At 46.8% G+C, this 18,554-nt stretch overlaps 2 protein-coding genes across 2 annotated transcripts in view; both read right to left on the bottom strand.

Moving 5' to 3' along the window:
- Positions 1-1,384: 1,384 nt before the first annotated feature.
- On the bottom strand, positions 1,385-3,438 carry DAD1 (defender against cell death 1). Its single transcript, XM_040593292.1, has 3 exons — positions 3,144-3,438; positions 2,120-2,270; positions 1,385-1,583 (listed from the first exon to the last, which is right to left on the bottom strand). Exons 1-2 carry the CDS (start codon positions 3,382-3,384, stop codon positions 2,140-2,142), a joined length of 372 nt encoding a protein of 123 aa, XP_040449226.1. The 5' UTR covers positions 3,385-3,438; the 3' UTR covers positions 1,385-1,583; positions 2,120-2,139.
- A 4,555-nt stretch (positions 3,439-7,993) lies between these two features.
- Positions 7,994-18,554, bottom strand: part of PLA2G4C (phospholipase A2 group IVC) — a 38,795-nt gene continuing 28,234 nt past the window's right edge. The window contains exons 11-17 of the mRNA XM_040592837.1: positions 17,706-17,828; positions 17,472-17,597; positions 17,251-17,313; positions 15,647-15,742; positions 14,520-14,674; positions 10,500-10,668; positions 7,994-9,882 (exon numbers count right to left, since the gene is read on the bottom strand). Of these exons, the coding sequence (XP_040448771.1) occupies positions 9,713-9,882; positions 10,500-10,668; positions 14,520-14,674; positions 15,647-15,742; positions 17,251-17,313; positions 17,472-17,597; positions 17,706-17,828 (902 nt within the window). The 3' untranslated portion in view covers positions 7,994-9,712. The remainder of the gene's footprint in view (positions 9,883-10,499; positions 10,669-14,519; positions 14,675-15,646; positions 15,743-17,250; positions 17,314-17,471; positions 17,598-17,705; positions 17,829-18,554) is intronic.

The raw sequence follows: 18,554 nt of genomic DNA, 5'->3' as shown, positions 1-18,554 counted from the left end.
CTTAATGTCTGGGGCTGGAGGGAGGTGACGAGGTCAGAGCTGACCTTAATTCTGTTCCTACCACAGACCCAGACAGCATCCTTTAAGACAGTAAAGACCCTGCTCCCTCATACCTCACTCTTCAGAGCCTGTGTTAGGCTAAGAGACTTAGGAGTCCCAGGTTTCACACTTTAAAGCAGAGGTCCTCAAACTTTTTAACCAGGGGGCAGCGCGCGGATGAAGTGTCAGGCAGTCATCTGCGGCTGCTTGGTTTCCCCCCCAACCCCTGGCAGGGGGGTCTGCAAACACCGGGGTCCGGATTGAGGACCCTAGGGGGTCGTGTCCGGCCCGCGGGCTGTAGTTTGAGGACCCCTGATTTAAAGGGTTTATTGTCTGCGGCACAGCTGAAAATGCTAAAAGGAAAATGGTGTAAACAGAAGCCATATCCAGTGCTGGGAGGGTGAAGCTATCAGACCCCGTGTTTTACCTCCTGAGTGCCAGCAGACAAGCATTTCTTTGTCACATAGCCTTAATGCACAATTTACCTATCCAGTGTTTCAGCTGCAGGGCAAACCAAACAAGCCCGAGGCAGGATCAGTGTCAAGGATGGAGCCTCTTGCACGAACGTAACCCCAGTAAATTCTACAGCCAAAGGTGTGCAGGGGCTAGCTGGGGTTAGTATCTTGTTCTGTGCCCATAAGCTGATCCTCACAGGGCTCTAATTTTCCATCAGGACAAAGAAGCACTTGACCTAAATGCAGGAGCTAGCCTGGGCTTGACAAGGCAACAGTCAAGAGCCAAAGCCATTGTGTTTAAGCATTTCACAGTGCTTTAAGAGGGGGAAGGATTTTCAATGAAGTTAAGTCTGAAGGGTGAGCTTCTCCATGGACCCAGAACAGCTCAGGTGCAGCCCTGTTTGAGGCACTGATACAGCTTGGCAGCCCCTTCCAACATCCTCAGGTTTATCAGCACACCGAACTGAAGTGAACACTGTGGTAGGGTGGCTGTATCACTACCAGACCTTAATCAGCTAGTAAGTCCAGCTGGGACATCCAGCTGTGCCCCACATACCACTGAGATATATGTGAAGGCCTGTGGGAAGACAGGTGTACCTGGGGATGTGCTGAAGGACACCCTCCACTTCCTCCCATTCATGACTGCTAACCACAGCCTAACCCAAATCTTCCACAGCTTTGAAGCTGAAACAGGGAGATGAAAAGGGTAGGGAACAAATGAGTTGCCACGATGACTGACTGACTTCCTGTTTTCCTCCAAAACTCGGGCACAGAAAAAAGTCTGCTGGGTAGAAAGGGTGGGAGGTGGGTAAAAACAGGGAGTCATGCCTGAGGTAACTTGGGTGTCAGAAGAACCTTTGTATTTGACACCAATAGGAAAAAGACCGCAGTACTATAAAGGGTTTTTATTGATGGAAAGGATTACAGTAACTGTAATGAGGCAGCAGACCCCTCCATAGGGTAGTCTGTGGGGAAAAATCTTGAGCCCTGTGTCTCCTCCCTCCACCAAGGAAGCAATTAAATGTCTGCTGTGGAATAGCACTGCCCAATGCCAGGCTTTGGCATCAGAGCTCAAGAGCAATTCAAGACCTGAAAAGAGAGAAAGGCAACATGAGCAACATTTCTGCAAAGGAAGAGGACATACCCCACAAGCTCCAATGATCTTGTGGCCCCTGGCAACAGTGACAGGGCATGTCCTCCACTTCCCAGCACCAAACTCTCCCTGTCCTAAACTCCCTGTTTTACGTGCTGAGAAACTCATACTCAGACACGAGCCATACCACGGCCTCCAAACAGGACAACCCTCAGAGCTCAGGATTTCCAGCTCCCAAAGTCCCTTGTGCAAAGAATGGCATGTTTCTCTCATAAGAGAGACATGTGGGTAGGTTTCTGTAATGCTCCTGGTTAAACTGCCTTTTAAATGATAAAAGCCAAAAAATACATGCACAGAACCAGAAAGCTGTAAATCCTAATCCTGTATCAACCTAGAGGACCACAGACTAACAGTGCTTGGCCAAGACAAAGCTGGGAGCTAGGACTCCTGGATTCATTATCTTTCTACTTTATAAAAGTATCAAAGTTGCATGAGCTGTGGTTGACCCTTTTGCGACCCCACTGATCAGTACCTCACAGTCTCTTCTAGAGCTCAGCCAACAAAATTGATGACGACAAGATGGAGGATGGTGTTTGCAAAGAGGAAATCAGCAAACGCCCGCTCTGGTGAAATGCCTTGGAACTCGCCTTTGTTCTGGGGATTGATCTGGATCCGGAGGCAAACTGCAAGGCAGAGAAAGAATGTGAGATTAGCAATCACACAAGGAAGCCATGATGGGAAGCACAGTTTTCCAGGGGCAGTCCATCCCAGTCTGGGTCACTGTTCCACCAGGGTACCACAGAAGGTAACTCCTATCTCTATTATAACATGAGCGGAACACTGGCATAGCACTACACTATTAGGGGTGGCCAAGTCCTGAGGTGAACAGGCTTATAACAGGATGGGACTTGCACAGGAACGTGGATATTTCTATGTCCTCCATTGGGTGTGCTGGGGAGGGCTGTACAGGAACAAGGTGGTTTTGGAGGGTATTACAGAAGAGCAACACCCTGAAGTAATCATTCCTATGGTTGGGGTTTCGCCATGGGATGGTTGCTAAAGGACAGCAATGCGAGACAGTAAAAGGGAAGGCTCCTTGATTGTCAGGGAGAAGCAAGGACACCCTGGAGCTGATAAGGAGCCAGGCTCTGTGGTGCACGCCGGCAAGACCACCACAGGCTCGAAGCTGCTGTGGAGCAGGCTGGCCGAGGAGCCTGGGAGTTCTGGGAGCAGACCTGGGTGTTACAGGGGAAGGGAGGGGGTGCTGGGGATTGCTATGGGGACTCCCTGCCTGCCAGGGTACGTTTGAGGGCTGCAGGGGGTGGCTCTCTTGGGCTGCTGGGGAATGCCTGTGGCTCCCAAGAGAATCCTGCGGTTACTACAAGAGATCTCGGCATTTCTAAAGCAACTCTCTGATGTCCAGGGGCCTCTGGATGTTGCTGGGGGTTCCGCGATCGTTGTGGGAGGCTCAGGTTTTGTTATGGAGAGTGCGCGGTTGTGAACAGGATTCCAGGGAAAACCGCGCGGGGGCTGAGCAGGCGTGGCGGGGAACTGACCGCCGAGGATGAAGCTGCCGACCGCGGAGATGAAGCCGCTGAGGAAGGAGTTGAAGGGGAAGGTGCCGACGCCGAGGCAGTAGCCGAACTGGAGCGCCCCGGTGAGCAGCACGTAGAGAAGGTAGGCGTCCAGCACCTTGAGCCGGCTCGGCGTGCCGCTGCCGTACTCCACCAGGAAGCGCCGCACCACCGAGCCCACCGAGCCCGCGGAACCCGCGCCCGACCCCGCCGCGCCCGACATGGTCCCTCCGCCCCGGCTGAGGTGGCCGGACGCAGCCCGAGGAAGCGCTTCCGGGGCGCTGCGGGCGGCGCAGGCCCAGCCCGCCGCCGGGGCAGGAGCCCAGCACGCCGGCGCGGCTCTTCCCCCCGCGACGGGGCGGAGCAGGGGGCGCTGCCGGCGGCGCTGCGCCTGCGCCTGCGTGCGTGTCGGGCAGCGAGCGGCGGGCCGCCGCGTCCCGTGGCGCATGCGCCGAAGGCTTACTGGGGCCGCGTCCCCGGCCTTGTCCGAGAGCCGCCGGGGGGGTCGAGAGCGGCTGCCCGGGCCCGTGGCCGGCCCTCGGTAGCGCTGGCATCTGCCCTGCAGAGGCTTGGGGGTCTCTGGTTGCAGGACGCCCTGTCGCGGTACGGGGGGGCGCTGCGGGGGGCTGCGGCCCCGGGCCGGCTCTGCCCGCGGGCACTTTGGCCGCCCCGGTGGGCGGGACTGGGGCCGGTCCCCCCGCAGAGCCGGGGCAGCTTTGCCCGCGGGGGCCAGGCGCGGCCCGTACCGGCCTGTTACACCCGAGTGCGGGGCCGGCCTGGCCGAAGAGGGTCCGTCCCGGGTAACCGCGGCCGCTGGCAGCGGGGGATCCTGCTGGGGGCGCCCTGGCCTGAGGCGGCTGCGCTGCGCGGGAGGGGGGAGCGCGGGGCGTGCGTGCGCGTGTGCGCCTGCTGACTGCCTGAGGAGAGGCCGTCGAATTTCTCCGAGGGGGCGGTGGAAGCTTGACTTTTGTGGGCCCCTTCTCAGAGCTGGGAAACGGCAGACTGTTGCTTTCCCTGCTTTTGATTAAAAACTCACGACGGTGAGCCCGACTTGAGAGCACAATGACTCTGCTGTTTTTAGGTTTTCTGGGGGCGGGGAAGACTTTTCAAGACACCAGAAGCAGAGCTTTTCTACCTAACTTCTGTTTAAGTAGTTCTAGCTTTTCTGCCTCTCCCACAGCAGGGATGGTCTCTATTTGGACAGCTGATCCTCCTGAACATGCTTTGAAATGAATGTGGGGCATTTTTCTATCCCCTGCCCTCTGACAGAAGTGGTGTTTGTGTGCCGCTTGAGCTACATCATGTCATCAGTCCTGTAGCTTGAATCTTTGGAGACCTTGTCCTTCCTAACTTGTGTACTTGCTCCCTGTGGATGTCCTCTTACCTGTGCTTGGGACAGGGATAGATGTACCCACAAGAAATAACACTTGTGTTTATGTGGTAGGGAATGCACCCGTCGGGGGGCTGGGCAGGTGAAGTACGGACACATTCCCTCCTTTGGCTTCAACTTCTGCACATGTTTCCCCTTCGAAAGCCAAGTCTGTAAATGGTAGGGCTGAGCTGGGATGTTTGCAGATGCCCCATCCTCTGATCATGCCTCCAGTGCCTTGTGAAGGAGCCTCATCCTGTAGGAGACACCTACATTTCTGAGCTTATTTGTGGCTAGGAGATGGGATTAACAACATATTTTTGCTAGGACACAGTCTGGGAGGTTACCTGTGTTCCTTCTATAGCCTCTGGTATCCTGATGTGTTAAAGTTTCACTGGTTGTGGAGGAAACTGGGACCTGAGTATGCATATTCCCCCAGGGTGTCTATGCAGTGCCTGTAAGAGGACTGGGACCTTTTTCCCTTGGTCCTTGCCCATTTTTGTGGTATTTCTGGGAATAATTGTTTGCCTGTGTCCAGCACAGGAGCAAAGGCATGTATGGGAATGGGTTCCACAGCCATGTCCCTTGCTTCTTCCCCCAAATGCTAGCAACTGCTGCTCTTGTGGGGGTCCTCTGCATATTCACATCTACAATCATCAGGAACTGTAGGGTTTCCTCTTCACCACACCAAACCCAGACAACTCTAGGACACCGTGTCCCGGGTGAAGACGGTGGCTGCAATCTTGAGGCACTCCAACAGTTTTGGTGGTGCTGAGGATTGCTGGGACCTATGGGAACATGCCATGCTGATGACCGAAGAAAGACAGGCTGGAAGTAATCTCCTTTCACTGGAGAACACCTGCATTTGATGTTGTCTCCATGGCCCTGAAGAACAATGTTTGTTTTGTCAATGGGATAACAATTGCTAGGCCAGAGCCAGGCTACACATAAAATACTGGTGAGCTATGGAATGGAGAGGTGAATTATAAAATGATGGGTCTCCAAGTTCAAAAGGTGGTGATCAATACTGCAGAGTTTAACTGGCAGACAGTTACTAGTGAAATACTTTTGGGATCAACAGTATCTTTTTTAACATCTATACGTGTATCTGGGTTACTCTGGCTTCTTTCATGGCATTGGGTGCCTTCATGACAGGCAACTTGATCAAGTGAAACTTCACTAAGTCTTCTTAGATCTACTGTGCAGATACACAGGTGAGCTGAATCCCACTGTTTCTTCTCTTTCACTCTGTACCGTGAGACATACAGATATGCATAAATACATTCACACATAGGCAGGCAGTCACATGAGGCAAATCCCACCTTGTGTGTCTTCAGACTGGAAGTCCTGCAAGGATCCTAGTGTGACGGATTTTTCCAAATTAAAACAAACAAACAAAAACAAAACAAGCAACCCCCAAAAAAGGGATTTAAAGTAATAGACTAAATTAGGTTGAAAGAGGTATCTGGAAGTCATCTGATCCAACTTCCTGCTCATAACAGGGTCCACTGTAAAGTTAGATACAACTTCAAAGTGAAATAAAGTTGCTTGGGGTCATGTCCGGATGAGTTTTCAATATCTCTGGAGGCAGAGATTCCTCAACCACTCTGGAAAATCTTGCAATGTTTGGGAAACCTCATTTCTCATAAGATTTCGGCTCCCTACCCTCGCCCCTACCCCCCACCTCCAATGCCTAATAATAGTTTTTCCTTTTTTACTTTCTCAAAGGAAATGAAAGTCTGTCTGAAATGACTGCATATTGGTTGGGAGTTTTGCCTGGGCCTCTGTTCCTCTCACCTAACTATGAGGCAGGATTCATAGAGCCTGTCTGGGACATCTGACCAAAGCCTAGGTGAAACACACTTTTTAATGGTGTACTTGCAGATGAATTCAGCTGTGAATAGCAGCACAGAAGTGTCTCCCTTAAACATACATGCCTCTGGATAAATGAGATCCACTCAAGAAACCCAGACTGGAAGATCCATGGCTTCAGAGGAAGCGATCTTGATTTCACTAAACACAGAACCATTGCTCCTAACGAGACCATAACAGCAAGAATAACACAGAGAAATAAGATCAAGTTGAGATGTAAAGGGAGGAGTTTAAGCCAATCATCAGCAGTCTTGTGGCATTGTCTAGAATATAGCTCCCTCTTTGTGAAGATATTTCCCACAACTGAATTTTGGTACTGGGAGGAGTCATGTTGGATGTACTCCATGTAACGTATAGGCTGTCACCCAAGAGGTTTACCAAGCAAGCAGGAACTGAGGGCTCAGTTTCTCATCTGCATTGGCAAATAAATATTTTTTTCCCTGATAACTGTTTGCTGTACCAATTCATATGAACATATCCTACAGTGTGGACTCACACTGACAGTGTAGTTGCCTTGAATTGTGACTGTAGGTAAAAAACAAAATTGAAGGAGGTGTTTTTCTTTTCTGGTGTGTGTCACAGAAGTACAAGCTCCTTTTGTTCTTGGCCCAACGAAACCAGTGAACATGCAGTAGAGCACAAAATCAGTGAACACGTAGTGCTATGCAGCTCATTTGGAAAACAGCAGAGATGATGTTTAGCATGTTAAGTTATCACATGCAAAAATGTTTGCAAAATGTTTCTGTCTCATTGTGGCAAGCCACATCACTCTGCCAGTCTGTGTGTGTAATGACAGCTCTTTGCCAAGAAAACATCTTTTTCATGGTGCTTTGGCACTCCACACCACAGAAATGGCAAACATGCTAGAGCCAGGGTCCTTGAAGGAGTAACTTCTGCATATCCGCTGCCCACAATCAAGGTCCCTGAATTCCAGCTGGAATTCCAATATGAGTGTCAGCATTTGAAAGGCATTATTCTGGGTTTAAGGAAATAGCATTTTCCACACAGTGCTATTGGTGGGTTAGCAGTTTGGTAGTACATAGCCACACAGAATCATTGAGGTTTGAAGAGACCTCTTGCTGTCATCTAGTCCCACCTCTGTTGCTCAGACAAGGTATTGTGGGTGAACCCTGACAGGCAGCTAAGCACCACACAGCTGCTCACTGACTTCCCCCTGAGTGGGATGGGGGAGAGAACCGGAAAGGTAAAAGTGCAAAAGACTATGGGTTGAGATAAAGGCAGTTTAATAGGTAAAGAAAAAGCTGCACATGCAAGCAAGGCAAAATAAGGAATTCTTTCACTGCTTCCCATTGGCAGGCAGCTGTTTAGACCTTTCCAGGAAAGCAGGCCTTCGTTACGCGTAATGGTTACTTGGGAAGACAAACAGCATAACTCCAAACATCCTCCCCTCCCTCCTTCTTTCCCTCAACTTTTATTGCTGAGTGTGACACCATATGGCATGGAATATCGCTTTGGTCAGTTGGGGTCAGCTGTCTTGGCTGTGTCCCCTTCTAGCTCCTTGTGCACCCCCAGCCTGCTCACTAGCAGGGCAGTGTGAGAAGCAGAAAAGGCCTTGATGCTTTGTAAGCACTGTTCAGCAACAGCTCAAACATCTGTGTGTTATCAACACTGTTTTGGTCACAAAAGGCAGCACCGTATGAACTGCTATGAAAAAAATAACTCCATCTCCGCCAGATCGACTACAGTCTCCTTATTCCATACCATTTACATCATACTCAGGACCCACGTCATCCAATACACCCTCATTAATCACCAACCCCTTTTCTGTCTTTAGATTTACACATAGATATCATTCCCTTAGTCTTTGGGCCACTCCTGTAAAATACCCATAACATGTCCGTAAATTGGCCACTGAGTTCATTTAAGTCCATGACTTGGGTTCTGTCTGTTACAACAGTCACTCAGGTCAGGAGAGGTGTTGTGTTGTGTGGAGTTACTAGGCACCCAAGGCATGACTCAGGCTGGGTCACTGCTGCACTTGCACTGCTTCTTGCGAGGCTCGTTGTCTGTTGGTTTGGCTGGTTCCTGCTACAGTACTTCCTGTAACATGCAACTCAAATAATGGGTTACAATTTAAACATATATCCATTGCAATCTCCATTCCTGCTCCCTTTAAACCAGGCCACAGGGCTTAACATTGCAATGAGCTCCTCCCCTTGCCCCTGCTCTGATGTGAGCTTTTCCATTAAACATAATCCCTTAGGGGTGTACCTTCTCCAGCTTGGCCTTTTACCATGGGCCACAGTCTCTTCAGGGACATACCCGCTGCTGCAGCTTGGACTTACCCACAGCCACAGATGCTCTGAGATGTACTTGCTCTGGCATGGACTTATCCATGGCCACAGATGCTTTAAGTTGTACTTGCTCCAATGCGGACTTAGCCACAGGTCACAGTCCCTTTGACTTGAGTTCATACTGGAGTTCCAGCCTGTCCAGTACAGCAACACAGGAATAGCAGTGATACCCTGGCCACCCGCCATCCCAGGTTCATCGCCATTGCTGTTAGCAAAATGTTCCCAAGCACAGAGGAGTAAGATGATAATTAGTACAGCAAACAGCAAAAGAATCCACTAACAAGCACTAGATTAACGTACATTAAGGTAAGCAAGACCTGTGACAAGTGCAGGAGCCTGCCAATTCATAGTTGAACAGCTGGAACAGGTATAAATTTGGTCTAAGACACTCCAATCAAATCCAATGTTATCTTGAACCCTTTGAGCTCAATGGTGGGCACCAGGAAGGATTGTCGTGGGTGAACACTGACAGGCAACTAAGCACCACACAGCTCTCACTCGCTGCCCCCCAGTGGAATGGGGGAGAGAATCGGAAGCATAACTGCAAAAACTCATGGGCTGACATAAAGACAGTTTAGTAGGTAAAACAAAAGCTGAGCACGCACGCAAAGCAAAATAAGGAATTCTTGACACTGTGCAAGCACTGTTCAGTTGGAGTTTCTTTGTGAACACTGATGCCTCCATCTCAGCCAATTTTAAAGGGAGCCTCTTCAGAAGAAACTCAGGCCATCTTATTGTCACAAATATGTTTAAAATGTGCCAAATGATTCACTCCCTAAGAACAGCTTTTTCATTCTTTTGACTATAGAGGAACTTCCAGAAGTAGCTGAGAATGGAGAAAATGGAGAAATCTACGTTACAGTTGTACAGAGCACAGTATGAAGACTAAGATCAAATGGCCAAAATTAAAAATGCAGTGGGGTAAAGTTTACCAGTGATTCATGAATTTGTTATCTGGTACTGAAAGACACCACCACCACCACCATCCCTCACATTCAGAACTCCTTTTTGTGAGAGGAAGACACAAGCCGTTTTATCTCATCCATAATCTTCCCGCTATTGTTGTACACATTCAACCTTGCTTTCTCAAGGAGGTCTTTGATGTCTTCCTTGGGGAAGAACATGTAAAAAGTGTGAAACCTCTTTCTGTATTCTTCTATTTTATCTAGAAAAAAGACAAAATATGTAAGTAAATGCCAAACAGAATACTACAACATCATTCAAGAAGAGCATGGACTTAAGGAAAACATTAATCCCTGAAGATCTGCAAGTTTCACATACAAGTTCTTTATCACATTAAGATCCTGCTGCATTCAGTGAAGAGAGAGGAGATCAATCAGAGTCTGGGGGTGGCTCTTTCATCACCTGCTTTATCAGCTGTCTCAGAGAGGAGGATAGGTCTCTCTCTGGACCTGCCTGTTCCTCACCAGTAACTATCAAGAGAAGCAGTGGTAAATATCCCAGACTTGGGTACTCTGGCTTCCAAAAGTAATGCCTCCCCAGCTCCTCTTTAGGAGAAGGACCACAATTTAATTACACTGATTCACAGAACAAACCAAGAGTGTAAAATCCTTATAGCTCAGGACATACATCTGAGAGGGTATGTTAATGCTTGTGCAAAGCTTCTACTCATTGCACATAGAGGCTGCCCTGTTCCTTTTCTTCTGTGTGCATATGTGGCAGCAGCACTGAGTAAAGAAGGACTCCAGAATGCATGACACTGGAAGTTGAGAATATGAAATGCAAATATACAGAGACAAAGTTGCATAGAGTATGTGTTACCAGAACAATTCACGCTGTTGAAGAGTGGAAAGTGCATGACTGTAGGGCATGACTTGTCTCCTCGGAAGATATAGCAGTCAGAAGGGTGGTTCTCATCCATTTCCTGATTCTCTATCTTGGGAAATGGGATACTGTTTTTCTGGCAATATGTAGCTGTTTTCTTGATAGTCTGAGACACAGAGAAAGATGTCGAAATTAAAGGGAATTGGCATCTATAAAACAAATCTGAAAACCTCACCAAGTTCATAGACTTTCTGAACAAATTTTACTTTCCAAAGCAATCCCTCCTGTTGCTCTACCACGCTAACAAAATTCAACACTCTACCACTCCAACAAAATAAAAACTTGCTCTGTGTCACTTAGGTGGATCTGACCATCAAAGGGAGACAATAACTCACTTGATTCAAGGCACTCATTAACTTTAATGTTGGCTTGGTTTTGCATGAAAATATTGACTGGGTTAAGCATTGTGTTGGGAGCTTCAACAAAGTGAGATTTTCTGTGGTGTCCCTGAGAAATATTGCCCCCAGCTGTTCAGGAGCTGAGAAGAAGAAACAGCCTTTGGGTCTTTTTCACTCTCCTCTGAATGGGTTTGCAATATTCTGTTCTAGATGGCACAAGGGTTGTGAACAGCAGCCACTTTATGTAAGCTTCCAAGGGTGAATGACGTCTTACATAATTCATTCCAACAACACCTCCACAAAGAATGCACTTCACAACCAAGGATGGGGCCTTAGGCACTAAGAACACTACTGGCTTCTCCCATAGACAGGCACTTACTGACACTTTGGTATTTCTGTCACCCCAAAAATCTGCCTCAGGACTTAGATTCTACAGTTTTATCCCTTTTCCTTATTCACCATTGGGAAAAGGTTGAGTTGTATCTAAAGACATGATGACTCTTGTAGCCACAAAAGATACTGAAGACTTCTCCCAACATCTTCTTGGAATGATCATAATATTCCTGAAACAGTAATAACATTTTGAAAGCTTAGCAAGTTCTTTTTTAACTCGAGCTTTCAAAATTCATCCCCTAGACATAGATCATAGAATCACACAATCATAGAATCACACAATCATAGAATCATTTAGGTTGGAAAAGGCCTTTAAGATCATCAGGCCCAACCATTAACCCAGGACTGCCAAGTCCACCACTAAAACATGTCCCTAAGCACTGCATGTATGCATTTTTAAACACTTCCAGGGATGATGGTTCCACCATCTCCCTGGGCAGCCTGTTCCGATGTTTGATCACCCTTTCAGTGAAGAAATTTTTTTCTAATATCCATTCTAAACCTCCACTGTCAAAACCTGAGGCCATTTCCTTTTGTCCTATTGCTTGTTATCTGGGAGAAGAGACCTATCGCTCCCCCCACCCTCCTTCCCCCCTTTCAGGTAGCTGTAGAAAGCAATAAAGTCCCCACTGAGGCTCCTCCTCTCCAGGCTAAAGGATTGCTGTTCCCTCAGCTGCTCCTCATCAGACTTGTGCTCCAGACCCTTCAGACTTGTGCTCCAGACCCTTCACAGGCTTCATTGCCCTTCTTTGGACATGCTCCAGCACCTCATGTTTAAACAGAGGCAATTACAGGAAAAGTATTGTACACTTACCCTAATTTGTAATGAAAATTGTTCAAAAAAAGGGAAAGGAAATGGAGTATATTAAGTAGAAAGAATTTACATGAAGGGAAACTGAGCAAAATTATTGCAGATACTGATATGAGGCCTCCTCAAAGGTGAAAGATACATTTTGCTGCAAATACTGCCTGTCAGAAAGTGTTCTGCCATCTGATAGGGGCTTCTCTTACTACTACTAAGGGTTTCTGCTCTTCTGCCTTGGAGAATTAAATTTTCCAAACCCCTTTTGCTTTATTCTTGTTGAAGTGTGAGGTGGTGAGGACCAGACCCTTACAAGGGGCCATGAGCTCCATTTAACCTCAAACCTGGTCCTGCAGCCCCTACATGAGCTATGTCCTAGGTGCACTGTTCTCCTGCTCAGCCACAGTCATGCCTGTGCCTTTAGTCCTCTTGATCTGGGCCCTGACCCAAAGGCTGACATCCCAGCTTAACCCTGGAATGGTGTTGTCACTATGGACCTGCCCAGCAATCACTGGACTGGTTACCCTCAGCAGACCTGATCCTTACCTGCCACTAATCCTGTTTGATATTGACTTCCTGAATTGATCTTGGACCTGCCTCATCACAGCAAACTTGCCTGATCATTCCAACCCTTCATTGAACCTGACTGCCATCTCCAAGCCTGCCTTGGTTGATGCACTTGGATCCTGTGAAACTGGTCACTGGCTGGCAAGGCCCCGTCCTGCCTGCTCTGTTACCATGCCTGGCTTCCTTTCCCTTAGGAGCATCCAGCCCTTGGTAGTTAGCTCAGGCCCTCCTGAGCCCTGTGACAAACACGTGGAGCCTGGCCCACACCTGTGCAGGACCTTACCACTGACTCCTCCTGAGGGCTGAGCCTTGACCTGGGCTCTGACATTCCCACACTGCCAAACTCCTACCCATTCCCAGGATCCTGAGTGATGTCTTTCCTCAAGCCTGCCAACCCTCCAAGGCTTGCCAGGGGCAGCCCTGAGAAGCCCCTGCCCCACCTTCTTCACTCCCAATCTGGCCTAGACCCCAGCCAGAACACCCCTATCCAATCCCAAACCTCTTGTGCCATGTTCTCTTCCCAGTTGCCAGACCCTGCCCTGGCTCGGGGTCCCCTGAAATAGCCTGCTAACAGCTGCAGCAATGAAATCACTCTACAGCAAGGCCCTTCTGAACCCAGACTTCCCAAGCATGAGGACACACTTTGTTGGGAGGGGAGGCTATTGTCAGGGTCCTGAATGCACTAATAGGTCTCAGTGGTCCTGGGGCCTCCAACCGTACCCTTCCCGTTGGCCCAGGGGCCTCACTGATGTTGTACAAGTAGCAGTGGTCAGCTCAGGCATGGATGTGCCTGGCCATGGACTCCACTGATCCACACCCTGGACCATGGACTAGCTTCTCTGCTGGACCCTGGACCTGCCTTTGCACCATGGACTTCCCTAATAATCTGGACTCCTGATTGACCCTGTCTGCCATCTTCAGACCTGCCTTGCTTGTCTCTCTCAGGTGCTGCAGGGCTGGACCCTGGGTGTTGAGGCTCCTGCCCTGCTGGTCATGTTATTGAGCCTGGCACCCTGTCCCTTACAGAGGAGCTGGCCCTCGCTGCTCCCTGACAATCTTATTTGTAGTCAAGTGGAAATGGGCGCTTGGAGAGATCAGTTAATCTATTTTCGACACCTACTGTAAGATGCCCAGAGGAACCAGAGCCTCTGGATACAGCTGCCTCCACTGTCCCTAAAGTGACCACACTGAAAATACCCAGAGAAGCAGCAATCTGAGACATCTCAGAACGTTTTAAATTCTTATGAGACACTACACTTAATCAACTTGAATCAACTTCCAAAAGAAATTCCAGATCAAACACTGTGTTTGGAAGGAACAGAAACTATAGCAAGGAATGGTAATAGTTATGTATAGTGTACTTCCCCCACCTATTTCCCCCAACAATATGGAAGAATTCAATGTCAACACCATGCTTCCTCGTCCTGGTGAGCAGGAGCAGGATGAGGTTCTCCTTCATGAATGTCAGCCACTACCCTTAAGGAAGGAGTAATATCACTTGCCCACAGAAAAATTCTAGTCAGCCCTAAGGCAAAAAAAAGGATGGTAAGAAACTTGTAAGCTTTCCCTCCTGCTGCCTTGATGCACCCTTGATAGCCTGACAGCTTGATAAGCTTGCTAGGTTATTATACAATGCCTGTGAACAAGACAGACAACATGGCTCATGTTCTACAAGTATCTGTTTCTGCCAATTGTCTAGAAGAGAAGCCAAAACAATGTAACAATCGGCATACCAACCTGCCAGTATCCATTCAATCTTCTTTGAAAATTGCCTTGACAATGATTATAATGCACTTCTGTAGTCCCCAACCCAATGACCCCAAAGGAGGTTCTCCAAAGCCATAACCACACATGTACCTCAAAAGGATCTCCAGAGCTGAAGTCAAAGGAAATTATCAGATCTGTTCTCCGCTGTGCTCGAAGGACCAGAGGATACGCAGAATTTATTGCCAGGCCAGCATCAATCAAAGAAATGATTTTGTTTCTGACCAGGTAAGAGGGCTGAATGTTAGCTAATCAAATGAAAAAAAGCAATGAGATTTCATAAAGACATACATGAATGAATACACACACACGCGCGCGAACACGATGGGCCCAAAAAGGAGTCCATTGGTCTTCACTGATGATGCACCCCAAGAATGTATTGAAACTTGTCCAGCTGTATTCTGCCAAGAAGAATCCACATCCCTCTCTCTCTGGCTGTGGTCTGTTGCAGACCAGAATTGCTGATGGGCTTTTTGAAGATCAAGAGATCACATCCCTTGAACTATGCACCCATAGTGCTAATGTCAGATCTTTGAGAGGAAAATGAATGCATGAGCCAGCTAGAGATCATGACACCTAACTATAGCTGTCTAAATGCAGGTTTCTACTTAGACACTAGGTGCCCTCGCTTACCTTACCATAAGTGAACATCCAGCTAGGGCAGGGAATGGAACCTAGAGACCAATGTTACTGCTCATGCATCAGGAGCACAATTCAATTTCATTAATTTAGCTGTCCAGTTCCAACTCCTTAGGTTACTTCTTGTGTCCTTCAGGTTCTGCTCCAAAAGGGTACAGGGGTCCTATAGGTCTTCCAGCTTAATGCTGTTGTCCTTTGTACACAAGGTCAGTTTGTGTGATGTTAGATACCTGTGTTAATGTGATATAATTGAGCTTATATATCTGCAATGATGTTGCAGATCCGGATTCCAGTAGTGTGAAATAATTCTGTTCAAGACTAGCTTATTTGCTGCTCATAATGGGTTGCTGTTAAGAGAGGGGGAATCCTGCAAAGAAAAGCTGCCTCTTTTAAACTTTTTAAAACTCACTATTTTAAGCAGGCAAATGGCAAAGACTGTTTTCTTGGTTTAACATCACACAAACACAGCATAAAAGTTCTGCTGAACCCCATGCACTCTGCCCCATAGATCTAGTTGGATAGCATAACCATTCTGTATTTTCTGAATATAAAAAAATCATGATTTCACTGGATTTTCTTACAGCACTTGTAAAGGAAGTTATTAGTCGTTCCCCATTTCCAGGTCATCACGCATCCAATTGTTTTAAACATCATCCTAATGACATCCTGCAGTGGTCCTGGGAAAGACAATACATTCAGAACATAGCTGATTCTGGAGAACCTCATTTTTTGACTGGTGTGACAAAATCTGGGGGACATGTGTTATGTAAAAGAACATATGTGCAGATAGCGTACAGACAGCCTGAGGGCCAAGGCCTGAGTGCTTCAGAAGAGAAAGAACCACACTAGTTCAAATAATTAACACCAAGCAATGGGATCTTAGCACAGGTGAAACAGATTTGAATAAGACACAAACTGTGCAGGACTTGAGCCCTACACCAGCTAGCACATTCACCAGTGCTGTACAAGAGTGAGGCCTGAGCTTTTGTAGGCCTGTTACAGCATTCCTGTGGTTCAGAGGAATGGCTATTTCTCTTCAACTTCTTTCCAGCTGAAAGTGACCTGAGTGAAATGAGAGCCATGATACAACCCAGTAGAATGACCTGTAAGAGGTGGGGGGTATTAGCTGAAAGCCATGAGAACATCAAGATATCATGAAGGAGAATGTGAGATCAGCCCAGTAAAAGAGTTTGGAGGACTGTACTGCACACAGAGAGACAATCCAGGCCTTATCTGTGAAAATACTCCCTGGAACAGGCATTGGAGAGAAAAAAGACTTGTCTGCAGCGCCCAGCTTTAATCTCAGAATACCGGTCAGTTCGCTCCAGAAGGAACTGGCCAAAAACTTCCCATGAACTGTGGCTGATGGAACTAGGAGAGCCCTGGATCTAAACAGGTAATGTACCAGCTAAACATGACAAATGTATTTGAGGAATTTCAGTGTGAAATTTTACTTTGCAACTGATTTGTGTCTTGCTTAGTCCTTTTCCTGCTCTCTTTGATGCAAATCCTAATAATGCTCATGTCACCCACAGCCGAGCCTATTAATTATTGAAGGTGCAGGCTAAATGAGTTCAGTTTATTGAAAATGAGCTTCCGTTTAGATAAAAGGACAGAAATGCTAATTAGCTGCCAAAAAAACCCCCACAGCAGGAGTGGAGTTGCCTGTAAAGAAAACCCAGATTTGTTTTAAAACATCTAAGTTCATTACTTTTTGTTTCATAATTTCCCTAGTGATAGAAGTTCCAAAAGACACTGGACATGAGGGCACCGTAGGTGTCCAACAGCAATCCACTCAGTAATCCAGCACCTGCAGCTGCCAAGATCTATACTTCATCAGTTTGGCATGTCTGTGAAGTCTTGCTGACAGCACAGGCTCAGTCAGGAGCAGATAGATGGGAAACAGTGATTGTTCAGGATTAGGCTTCTGATTTTATTTACTTAGGCAGGCAGATTCTAAGTGCTTTCATGAGATTTAGAAGCTTTGTGAATATTGGAAAGTGGTCCCTGGATGAGAATATCACTGGCACGTATTCTGCAATATGGTTTTCACCCTATCTTCCTACAGTGGCTGTACCCAAGGTTTACACTGGAATTTAAGTTCACAGAACTCCAAAGCTGGAATTTTTCAAAGCACATACAATACAAAAAGCAGTAAAAGATACTGAAAAGGGGATAAACTTGCCTAGGGAGTTTCCATGGGATGATTGTAACTCTCCTTCTGGAGTACCTTCTTCTCCAAGATGCACTGAGGAAGATCACGTGGAAAAAAACACAAAACTCAGTCACAGTGAAGGAACAGATGTCAACCTACAGGGCAAATTTTACTACAAATGCAGGTGGGCATTTCTAACTGGGATGGAGAGGGAATCATTGTTGTGATAAATATTAATGTACAATACTTGCCTCTCAATTCCTTTTCTATCTCTTTGTCCAGTTCAGTACAGCTCTCCATTCTTTCCTCCCTTGTTTTCATTGCCCAAGTATTATGCATTTCAGTGCACAGTTGGTAGGATGCACTTTTTGCCCTGTCTTCTTAAAGAGAGAGAAAAGAAGAAAAGGAAAATACGAGAATGCACAACGAAGGAATCACCATTTGTAAAACCAGATTACTTGGAAATCTCAGCATCATTCACTTGCCTGACAATATATTCAACAATTTCTTGAAGACTTCCTTAGGATCATTCCCACTTACAGCACAGAACTCAAGGTCTAGTAGAAGAAGAGCAGTCTGATATGCCATGACGGTATCTGAATTACTCTCTAAGAAAAATAAAAGTTACGTCAGAGTGTAATTTATCTTACCAAACATCTGATTAGACAGTAACTGACACATGAATGACTGAAATGTAGTCCCTGCATTCAATGAAATCTGTAGAAACACTGACCTCATTCTTCTTATCCTAAATAACTTGTTTAAACTGATGAAAGGAACTATGTGCTAAAGTGAGTATTTCTCTCTGTTGACAATAAAAACACTTAACATGGAACGTACACATCTGGACAGCTGCACAACCATACCAGGATTCAGATAGCCTTTGTGTTCATCTTGGAAGAGAAGTTCCATGAAACAAAGTAGTGGAAAGAGGAGCAGAAATATCTTTTGGTGTAAATGGGAATTTTCCAATAAGCCTCAAATACTTAATTCCCATTTTGAATTTATAAATAACTACATAAAAGAGTAAGAAATGTAATGATGATTTGAGTGAAGCCTGGTGTGATTTCTTCCAGTATTACCAAAAGAATACTGTGGTAATGCATTTTGTGTTTCAGTCATTAAAATTAAATTTTCTATGTGAACATTTCATAGAATCACAGAATTACAGGATCATAGAATGTCTCAAGTGTAAGGGTCTCAAAAGAATAATTGAGTTCAACTTTCTGCTCCTCACAGTACTACCTAAAACTTAACCATATGACTAAGAGCGTCGTCCAGATACTCCTTGAACTCTGATAGGCTTTGTGCAGTGACTGCTTCCCTGAGTAACC

The sequence above is a fragment of the Falco naumanni genome, chromosome 4, assembly GCF_017639655.2.
Source record: "Falco naumanni isolate bFalNau1 chromosome 4, bFalNau1.pat, whole genome shotgun sequence".
NCBI lineage: Eukaryota > Metazoa > Chordata > Aves > Falconiformes > Falconidae > Falco > Falco naumanni.
This window is presented reverse-complemented; position numbering and strand designations above follow the sequence as displayed.

Coding starts and splice junctions, on each gene's coding strand:
- DAD1 (XM_040593292.1), bottom strand. CDS start 3,384: ATGTCGGGCGCGGCGGGGTCGGGCGCGGGTTCCGCGGGCTCGGTGGGC. Junction 2,271..3,143: donor CGGCAGCTTCATCCTCGGCG/GTCAGTTCCCCG, acceptor TCTGCCTTGCAG/TTTGCCTCCGGATCCAGATC.